This window comes from Carcharodon carcharias, chromosome 20, assembly GCF_017639515.1.
Source record: "Carcharodon carcharias isolate sCarCar2 chromosome 20, sCarCar2.pri, whole genome shotgun sequence".
Lineage (NCBI taxonomy): Eukaryota > Metazoa > Chordata > Chondrichthyes > Lamniformes > Lamnidae > Carcharodon > Carcharodon carcharias.
In genome coordinates, this window is record NC_054486.1 from 58,808,838 (window position 1) to 58,819,609 (window position 10,772).

The 10,772-nt window shown below is 39.5% G+C and overlaps 1 protein-coding gene across 1 annotated transcript; it reads right to left on the reverse strand.

Annotated features, from left to right (window-relative positions):
• Nucleotides 1-686: 686 nt before the first annotated feature.
• On the reverse strand, nucleotides 687-9,802 carry dact1 (dishevelled-binding antagonist of beta-catenin 1). The gene is made up of 4 exons (XM_041213824.1): nucleotides 9,259-9,802; nucleotides 7,129-7,261; nucleotides 5,204-5,359; nucleotides 687-2,806 (listed from the first exon to the last, which is right to left on the reverse strand). Exons 1-4 carry the CDS (start codon nucleotides 9,598-9,600, stop codon nucleotides 942-944), a joined length of 2,496 nt encoding a protein of 831 aa, XP_041069758.1. The 5' UTR covers nucleotides 9,601-9,802; the 3' UTR covers nucleotides 687-941.
• Nucleotides 9,803-10,772: the final 970 nt, after the last annotated feature.

A 10,772-nucleotide genomic window follows, 5' to 3' on the forward strand; every position in this document is an offset into this window, starting at 1 on the left:
TATAGGCACTGCTGTAATGTTGGGAATGCAGCAGCCAATTTGTATTCAGCACTCTTCCAAAAAGAGTATTGAGATAATCACCAGATAATCTGTCTGAGGGATGTTGTTTGAGGGATAAACATTGATAAAGAAACTGGGGAGAACTCCCCTGCTCTTCTTCAAATAGTGCCACTGAATATTTTAAATCCACTTCAGGGGGTAAATCAGACCTTGGTTTGATATCTCATCTGAAAGGTCAGATGTGTAAATTTAATACCACATAACACCTGGTACCCTCCTCAGATGAGGTCAGATTGTAGTTCCTTCTTACGTCAATATGGGATTAAACAAGGTGACTTATTCAGGGAGAAAAAAAATCAGTGCAAATTTGCTTGGCGAAATGTCCTGTTTTGTGCTCTAACATTAATTGACCTTTTTTTAGTGGTTACATTAATCGCAGGTGTAATGCATTGATGCCAATGAGACCAATTATGGATAACCATCTGCTCTGCCTTGTATTACGCGAGGTGAGAACTATTTTAACTCTCGGATAGACATTATTCATAATTTCAATAAGCTGTTTTAGATACACCTTAATTATCAACATGAACCATCTCATTATGCTACATTTTCATATATCCCTGATTGTAAGCTGCAATATGCCAGCGTCATGATGTTAAGAAAGGTGAAGTCAAATTTCAAAACAGTTTAAAGATTCAAGGTAGACAATTTATTAGAGCATAAAACAAATTGTATTCATATACAAGTACTATATACAGTTAGCAGTGTACAATTTGGTGCCAGTATTGAAACAATTAGACAGTCATGCACATAGAATACTGATAGTTTAAAAAATTATTACATGCTTAGTTTTGACAAAAAAAATGAATCTTTCTTTTAAAATATCTTAGAATATACCTACATCACCTTCATTTTCAATGCAACAAATGTCAGATATCCTTTTATACAGTTGTCATTAGTTTTAGTGAACCAGATCTGAAACGTAAAATCTTCTTTTTTAAGTTGTGTGATGCTTTGATTTTGACAAAGGCCTTTGGTGGAGGCTTCTTTAGCTCAGCAGTAGATGCTTTCATGGGTCGATTCTGGGCAAACTGAGTCCAGACTAGTGCACCACTTTCATCAGAGTCACTAGAGCTAGTAGTTTCCCCTACAAAATCTACCTCACTCAAACTAGACTCACTGTCTCCAAAGCAATTGGTGGTGTAATTGCTCTGCTCATCCTCACTAGTGTCTGCCACGGTGGAGTGGAATAAAGATTCACATTCAGCTGAATATTCTGAATCACTTCCTCTGAAGGCATATACACCATTGTTCTGCAGATTGGTCTTTGTGTAGACAGTGGACACATGACAGAGTGCTACTCTCCTATTGCGCCTTCTAAAACGTCTCATTGCTTCTTCGTGAGAAACCTCAACAGGGGATTTCCACTTTCGGTAATCAACCCTTGGTTTGTATCTGGACTTGACCAGAACAGTTTCCCTTCCTTGCCCACCACATTTAGCAGATCTAGCCCCAGTCTGTCTTCCCAGGGTGCTGTTCTCAGATATAGTGTGGAATGTTTTCTTTGCTTTGGAGGCCGGCCTCCTTACATTTCGTTTTACATGGACAACATCATTGGAGAAATGACATTTTTTTGGAACAGCTTTAGATTTTTGTTTTAAGGTTTGAATGTTTGTTTCAGGAGCCATGTCACAGTGTGGTCTGGACTTCAATGTAGAGTTCTTAACTTTGCCGATCTTTATATTTTTAGTACCTTTACGAGACTTTATCATTTGTTGCTGTGCTGGAATGAATTGGGCATTCACTAACTGCCCACTATCCTCTAAGCTCTGCACTGAGGATTCTTCACTCCTAAGATCTAGTGGTGATTTCTCCTCTGCAGAAAGAGATGTTGCAGGTGACCTTGTGGGTCTTTTAGGAGACACCACTTTAGGAGGTTGCACAACATTGATCTCTTCATGTACTGTCACACACTGATATGAATTATCTTTAGGTGCACAAGCACCACTCTCACCATTCTCTTCTTGATAATCTGCAACCACGGTGCATTTAGATAGTCCATTTGCGACATTAGCCTTTTTCTTCGAAAGGCTACCTGTCTGCAATTCATTAATATTATTCTGAAGAACAGTTATTCGGTTATTTGTTGATTCAATTTTAGATGTTTGCGTATCTTTGTTGTCATTGCTCAGATGTTGCCTCTGTGGGGACACTGCACTGATTTCAGAAGCAGTGGGAGGATGTGTATAGACATTTCTGAACACTTTCAATTCAGTACTACATGGTGTGATACATGCAATTTGTCTGACACAGATACTACCTTGCCTCAAGATTCCCTTTAGTGGATCTGTATTCAGGCTGGTCCTTGGCTTATTTGGCCTTACTGGCTGGATTTTCTTCTGAATAAGGCCAAATATGTAATTATCCAGTCTTTTCATTGTTGAGGGATGTGCAGGTGCACAGGAACTGCTCTGGGGGGCTGGAACAGCACACTCAATGTTTACAGGCTCCAACTGAGGTGCCACTGACAAGTCACCTACACCATACTGGGACTTCTCCTCTTTAACACTCCCAGTCGTAGGATGAAAAAACATTGGACTTTGGACTGCAACTGCATGTAGAGGACTTGGATATCGATACACATCATTACCATTCTTGGAAACCAAGTCACACTGATACTTGGGATGGACATCAGCAGCAACATCAATTGAGCTAGAATACGGTGCAGAGAAGGAACGCCGAACAACACCTGTATACTGGCAATCAAGCAGTCCCTCTCCATGATCCCTCCAGCCAATGAAATCCTCTGTAAACAAGAAAGTAGCAGTCAGAATTCTCGCTTTGTTTAATTCAATTAATGTACTTGCGAGTCTTCAGCTTTGTAGAATCTATGGATGTTTACAGATTTTACATTATTTTTACAAATAGACCGGCAGTGAAGAATCTGCCCAGAAGCAGGTGTTAAATTTTTGCTAAGAAGCCACTTCCTTTTATTCTTATTGGAGATATTAGATTTATTCCATGGTATACTTGGTTTAGGTCCAGTGACTGGAAATCTGGTAAATACATTATAAAATGTTGTATTAAAAGCAAAAACAAAAAAGCTTAGATTCTTCAGTTTAAAGTGAAAAGAAGTTCAATGTTGAATTCATTAATATAATAAGAGAGCAGCTGCTTTTGCTGTTGGGAAACCAGTTGCCAGAGGTGACAAAATATTTAAAGCATTTCTCTTCTTAACTTGCTCCATTTTTCTCATCTTTTCTCCTAAAGGTGTTGATAATGGCATCATGATGCCAATGACTTTCAGGTACCTCAGTGAATTCCCCCTTTTTCATATGGTAAGCAAGACAAAGAATAGTTGTAAGCTATTCAACTTTGGGATGAATAACAGCTGAGGTTGATAATATCTTCATCTGATCAGCTAACCAAATAGCAGTGATTGAATGGTATTGTGGTACTGTGAAGCTTATTACCACACCACAGTGTGAGATTTAATTAGTACTTAAGCTTAGAGCCATTTTAAAAATGAAAAATATGTTCTTTAGCCTGCATGTTCACATTGGTTAAGAACGGATATATAAATTATCACCAGTCTAGATATTGCATCCAAAGGCCTCAACTCAAGTTCCTTCTAAGTGGCACTGATATGATAAACTATCCATGTTAGGAAATATAAAAGGTCTATTGTTATTAACATGTGATATTTTGACATTTTTTAATAGAAACTGTTCCCAAAAAGTGAAAAGTCTCATACAATGAAATATTTTCTGCCGTCTTGCACTGTTCGGGAGCTTTGTAAAGCACTTGAGTTTTCATTATTCATTTGAAAGTTTTGAATACAGGTTTGAATTTTGCACATAGTTTCTGCACTTCGACATGTGCAGGATATCTCCCAATACATTAAAACATTATCTTAACATAACTACACATCAAAAGATAATTAGTGTAATCTTTCAGTGACTAAGGGCAGAATTTAATCCACCCCATTGTGGTGGGAAAGACAGCAGCTGAGGACACTTAACTGTGCAATCACTTAATCACTTCATTGGGGAGATGGTGGCATAGTGGTAATGTCACTGGACTAGTATTCCAGAATTTCAGGTTAATGCTCTGGGCACACAGCAGCTGGTGGAACCTAAATTCAATTAATAAAATCTGGAATTGAAAGCTAGTGTCAGTAATGGTGATCATGAAATTATCATCGATTGTTGCAAAAATCCATTTGGTTCACTAATGCCTTTTAGGGAAGGAAATCTTCTTTCCTTACCCAGTCTGGCCTACATGAGATTCCAGATCCACAATGATGTGGTTGACTCTTAACTGCCCTCTGAAATAGCCTGGGAAACCATTCAGTTTAGGAGCAATTAGGGATAAACAACAAATGCTGGCCTTGTCAGCAACACCCACATCCCATGATTGGGTTCAGCCGGCCATTACATGATTAAGGTCAGCCAGCCGCCATGAACAAGTGCCAAATCCCTGAATACTTCCAGTCCCACCGGCGAGTGACACAACTAGAACATTAAATCCAGCTCTGCATTCTCCTGGATGTCTAGAAAGATTTTCTTTCCAAACACAATTATGCTATTTCATTCCACATCTTTGTTTATTCTGAATTATTATTAATTGCCAGGATTGTTTTACCTTTGCACATCCACATAGCAACAGGCAGATTCTTCAAATCAAAAGGTTAGAACAGTTTGAGTTGCAAGCTTCTTCATGACTTGTTCACCCAAACGGAGGACTCGAGTTAGACAAAACCACCGGTCCTGCTTAGCAGTCAACTGTTCAACTGTTGATCTTTGAGGGTATATAAATCTGAAGTGTTAAGTGTTGGCAACTGGGTAGTTATTGTCACTGATGTGCAGTTAATTGATGGGGATAAAAAAACTGACATCATCATTTGTTTCCAAACACAAATCTTTGTGAAATTATACTTGAAAAATATGAATTCATCCAATAGTTTTGGTTTTATTTCTAAAAAGCAATCAAATTACTCACTGAGATTAACTTTTGGCAAAATTAGTGATTGGCAATGAGCTGTTGATGAGCACATAATATAACAAGAAGGAGATTGTCACATAACCAAAGACACAGACAATTCCATTTCAGTTGTATCAAGTCAGATTATAAATTTAGCAACAGATTTTCAATCATACTACTCTCATCATTTCAGCTTGCATTCCTCTAATGTGCCTCTTACCTGCTGACTTTGGTCGTCCATCTGTGATGCTCAGTGATACATCCGGTGGACCACAGGAGCAGGTGCTGGAGTGACAACTGGATAAACATTCACTGAAAACAGAATTAGAGGAGTTCGAAAGTGATCCAGATGCTCCATCACTTAATTCATAAAAACCTGTTAAGACAGAAAGCAGGGTGGCATTTTCAATATACAAGTTCACTAACAAACATTAATTAAAATCATTTAGGTTTTGAATGACTCACTGACATACAAAAACTATCATTTGGATTACAGTCTATATCCAAATAGGATTTATTTTTGGAAAAATAAGACTAAGCTTCTTTAGCTTAACCTTTAAAAATGCTGAATGTGGCAAAGAAAGAGGATTCACAAAGTTATTCTCTAAATTTGTAGAATGCCTTCTTACAAACTACATTTATCTTAAGCATGAATACTAGCAGGTATCTCATGTGTACAAATCTTGTTGCAACCTTCAAAACACTCACATTTACTTTGGACAAGTACAAGTTTTTGTCAAAGGAGGTTTAATCTCTAAAGCAAACTAAATATATTCAAAATATGCTTTCACATTATAATTTGCACAATAATTCATATGTAAATCTGCACAGTTGTTTTTCCATCTATTGGATTTCCACAACCTTCCCTAACTACTTTCCTTCTCTCCTTAAAGCACAGAGAGACATGCTGGGATACAGATCCATGGGGTAATGGCAAAGCACTGGTATCTCAACTAAGTGACTATTCTTCATTTGTGGACCTTGATATTTAGTGCCAACAGGCTTTCTGAACCTTGAAGCATGACAACCAAGCCTTTCTCTGTCCTCACTCGATGTCAACACTTGTGTTCTTGTCAGCATGACAGTGATCAGGACCGGGAAAGCTGACCAGATTTCCCCCACTGCAGGGTCTGCTGTCATCAACAGTAGCAGATTTACAACAATGCTTGGTGAAACTCAGCTAATAAAAACAAACCAGGGCATCAAATATGGAATCTTTGAGATGTCTAGCTCTGGGTGGGTTAGTAAGACACGGAATAACGCACTTACCTACTAAGCCATTGGAAAACTCAAAGTAGCACATTAAAAAAAGAGGAATATCCTGTGAAAACTGGAGGGAGAAAAGGGGAAAACGTAATTTAGGGTAGCCTCCAAGTTAGAACATCGTGGGTTCAAGCCCCACTCCAGGACTTGAGCACATATTCTGGGTTGGCAATTTAGTGCTGCATCATTAGAGTTGCTGTCTTTCAGGTCAGATGTTAAACAGAGGCTCCATCTACCTTCTCAGTGGATGTGAAAGATCCCATATGACACAATTTGAAAAAGAGCAGGGAGTTCTCTCAGTGTCCTGGCCAACATGAACCCCTTAACAAACTCCCCAAAACACATTAACTGGTCAATTATCTCATCACTGTTTGTAGGACCTTGTAGTGCTGCATTTCTCTATTTAACAATAGTGACTATGCTTCAAAAGTGATTCAATGCCTGAAGGATTTCCTGATAAGGTGAAAGGTGTTATATTCTTTCCTTAGGGAAAATCTCTGTCAATGTTTAAAATTACAAATATACCATCTTTTGGGCAATACAAAATATTTTGCTAAAAAGTAATTATAAAACAATTAACTATATCCTCCAATGATGGTCTTATGCAGAATATTAGCTTGTCAGCTTTTAACCCTTCGATGCCTGTGAGCACAGAAAAGAGAAATAGTGGCAATACAAAATGTCTCAGTTTATTCAGCGAATACTACTTTAGCTGATTCTGGATCTCAGGATTTTAAAGCTGAATGAGCATCTGTAGGAAACAAATTTGAGAACTGCAAAGGACTTATAGTAGTTCAAGAGTTTAGCCAGTATTTACTGTCCCTGTTCACATGACTCGTCCTTTGAAATGTACATCTAGCTATTTGCCATAAACATACTGACCTGAGCTGGGTCGGCTGTCTGTTTCCAAGTTGTCATTTGGAGCCTTTTCTGCATCCAACTGAAGGTCACTGATCTGTCGATCGAGCTCCTGTAGCTGATTTATGAGGCCAGCATCTCTCCTCCTCAAACAGTTCTGAAAAGATTGAGGCGCAACACATTTTAATGAATTGCAGGGCTCACCGCAGTCAGACCGCATTCTCTTTAGGACCTGCAGAAAAACTCGGCCTTGCCACACTTTTCAGAGAATGCTAAGACATGCTATTGATTCTGTTCATTTATTGTGCTATTTAAGCCTGTGTTTGACTTCCACCATTCCAGTCACACCATGAAACCATAAGTGTGCTTCCTGCAGAAATGACACAGGACTCAGTGCTGATTTAAAATTAGCTTAAATGATGAACTATTTCATTTTAGTTACATCAGCTAAGTTATACTTTGTTTATTACTGCTGCAATATATTTTACTATAAAACTGTTGGCTGCGTGAATACAAAGCTGGTAATAGGATATTTTTGAAAAATGTCATAATGTTGTTGCAGTCCCACCGGAGAATTATTGAATGCAGAAAAAAATTCCTGCATAAAGCAGCCACTGAGTAAAATGAAAATACTCTTTTAAGGTTATTTGAGTCAAAGACACAAGTTGAAATTCTTTGTAAGGGAACATGTTTCATTTTTTTTGGCAATTTGCCACTTCGGTGAGTGATTTATCCACAAGATTATGGGAGGTAATGGCTAACGGTAACTGTTCCCCGGTTTAAAACAGAGCTTTATTATGTGGATATTCCAGAGGTAATATCAATATGAGCTTTTATTAAAAAGGTATTTTTTTTAAAGAGCAAAGCCCATGCTCAGACCTCCATCCGTAATGAACTCGATCCCCTGTGAATCTGGCGTGACAGAAAGTTCAATGTGATTGATGACCTCGGGGCTCAACGTTGGCAATGGGCTCGCGGATCATTTCTGACCATATGTCTCGGGTATTAAATATGATCGAATTAAACTCACTTTAAAAAGCGTTAACGAGCCATTGTATCCAAACGCGCGGAGATGGGCTGGAACGCAACCTTAACAGAGAGAAAAAAATTGCTCAAGGTGGGAGAGTGAGACATTCGGTTCCCCGATTTACTTTAAAATATCAAGATCGCTTTGCAGACCCTAAAACAACAGGCTCAAGAACTCTTCCGATTTTATCAACAAGCGGAATAGTAATTCGGAGACACAGGGGTGACCAATGACTCCGTTTCGCTCCGTTATACCCCATTTCTATTGTTCTATACTTGGTGCAGAAACACTGTACAGAAAAGCGCCCAGAATGATTCATTTCAGTCAGCTGATCAGTTAATATAAACAGAGGTCCCGCCCCCAGCTCTGCAGGAGAGCCGTGGATTGCTTGTAAAGTTAATTTCAGTCACTCTGTGTCTAGTGTAACAGACCAAGGGCTTTAAGACCTGCAGCTGGACCTCCTCTGAAGAAGAGATTAATATTTTTGCTGTTATTTCGTTAGCAGGAAGTTACTCTGCTGCATTCTTTTTTTTGGTTAAAAAAAAGTCACGTCTCCTTCCTCTCTGCTATTCAAAAGCGCTCTAATCGAACCCACTCAAAGGCTGTTAAATGCAGCAGCTGCATTTCCCATTACCGACCAGCTCCCCCTATCTTACACCTTATATACAGTAACGCATCGTTCGGTTGTTCATCCATGACAAATGAAAGTTAATTCAGCTCGGACCACTTTTCACCCCCTATTCACCGACTGAAGTCTGGAATTCCTGAATCAGCGAAGCCAGTGGACAGAACATGTTGCGCCATCAATTCAAATGGCAGGGAGGTCACTCAAAGCAAATAGGAAAATTATTAAGGACCCTCGTGCGGACAGAATTTAAATGATTTCTGAACAGGACAGGCTTTTTCACAAAAGTTAACCACAATCCTTACTTTGTTTCTGTCCTCAAACGTCACAAAACATGTCACCAAGTGTGACGTTAAAGAATTCATTAACATATAGGACATCAATTTGGAAAAATTACGGCCGTGGTAAATCTCACGACTACAGAAAACATAAAAAATCTTGCCTTGGTACAATTTATAATATTGAAGGTTTCTTTAGCATAGAATTTGTTTTAATGTCTCACCAATTGTTTCCTTAACATGAGAATGTTATCTTCTAATTGCTTTTCCTCAGGGGTCAGATAAAGTTCCCCTTGAGATCCCTTTCTCTGTTCGTCTTTGAGCATTGGAGTGTGTTGCGAAGGTTTCAGTAATTCCATTGCGCCCCGAACCAAGTGTTCCTGCCTGTGCTTCAGGAAATCCAGCTCCCCCAGCCCGGCCAAGGTCGCTTCGAGCCTGTCCCGGGTTCGGCAGCGATCGCTGTCAGCCTCAGCCTTCTCCCGGCTTCGGATCTCCCCTTCGAGCCTGATCGGATGCCGATCGCCGTTAACAGGCAGCGTTAAAAGAGTGGACGTCTGCTTCAGCATTGTATCGGGTCGCACGAACACTTCCCAATAATAAACGCTCACCGCCCCCAATGTCTTTTTTGGTTCAGTGATTTAAAAAAGGGTCCTGTTTAACCCACTCCGCCGGGGTGACAGTTTTCCCGGGGTGACAGATCGGGGCCAGGGAGAATGGAGACTGCAAAACTGCACTCCTTGTCCAGAATGCTGCAGCAGCGTCCGCCGTTGACAGCTCCACTGTACCTACTTCTCTTGACTCAAATGCAGAGGCAGTCGGGCGCGTCGATGCGTGAGCCCGCAACTTGCGTCCCGCCGCCCCGACACTGCCACTGATCTAATCGACTAATCAAAATGTGATGGACTCCAGCAGAGCAGCGCGGCTACCTCAAACAGCATCAAGGGACGCCACCTTTGTTAAAGAGATAGCGCCTCTGCTGTAGATTCAAGAAAAAAAAAACTGTCAACGTTTAAAATTATAACTTTGCATATACACAATATCTTTTTTTTCCCAACAAAGAAGTTCTTGGCATTTTAAATGCAGTGAAATGAATTAATCGAGGAATTGAAACTCTCACCCGAACTGTCACATTAAAAATTCATCATCAATATTTGGGAGGTGCAACTTTCAAAATGATATTAGATCAAACCTGCCACATGACCGGGGATGATTCTGCAGCTGCTAATGGTTGCACTTGGACACAGCATCGGGTCAAATATACATATTATATGCACATGCAAATTTTAACATTCAGATTCGGATTGGTTGAAACAGTGTTACACATGTCGAATTTCAACATTTCATCAAAATACAGTCAAGATGCTTTGTACAGAAAAGTAATTCATTTTGTTAACAATATTTATTGGTCTTCTGGTTCCTTTATTGTACTGTAAATTGGTTTTATCAATGTTAGCATACAAGGGTCATTCTGGGAGGTAGGACAGCTGCTTTCTCAGTTGCATGGATGATCTGAGCATCATTGCCAACCCGAATGTATTAATGAAAAAGCGGGAAGTTTGATTTGAGTTCATTCTCTGCGATCTTGATAAAGGGCATGTCCTTTCTTTAAAGAAAAACAGATCGGCGTTGCGAAGAGAAAGAATAAACATTCACAGCAGACTGTTCCCGATAAAGAAGTTGAATATTCGATGTCAAACTGCGATGTTAACCTTTTCCAAACTTAAATCTTTTTGAAGTT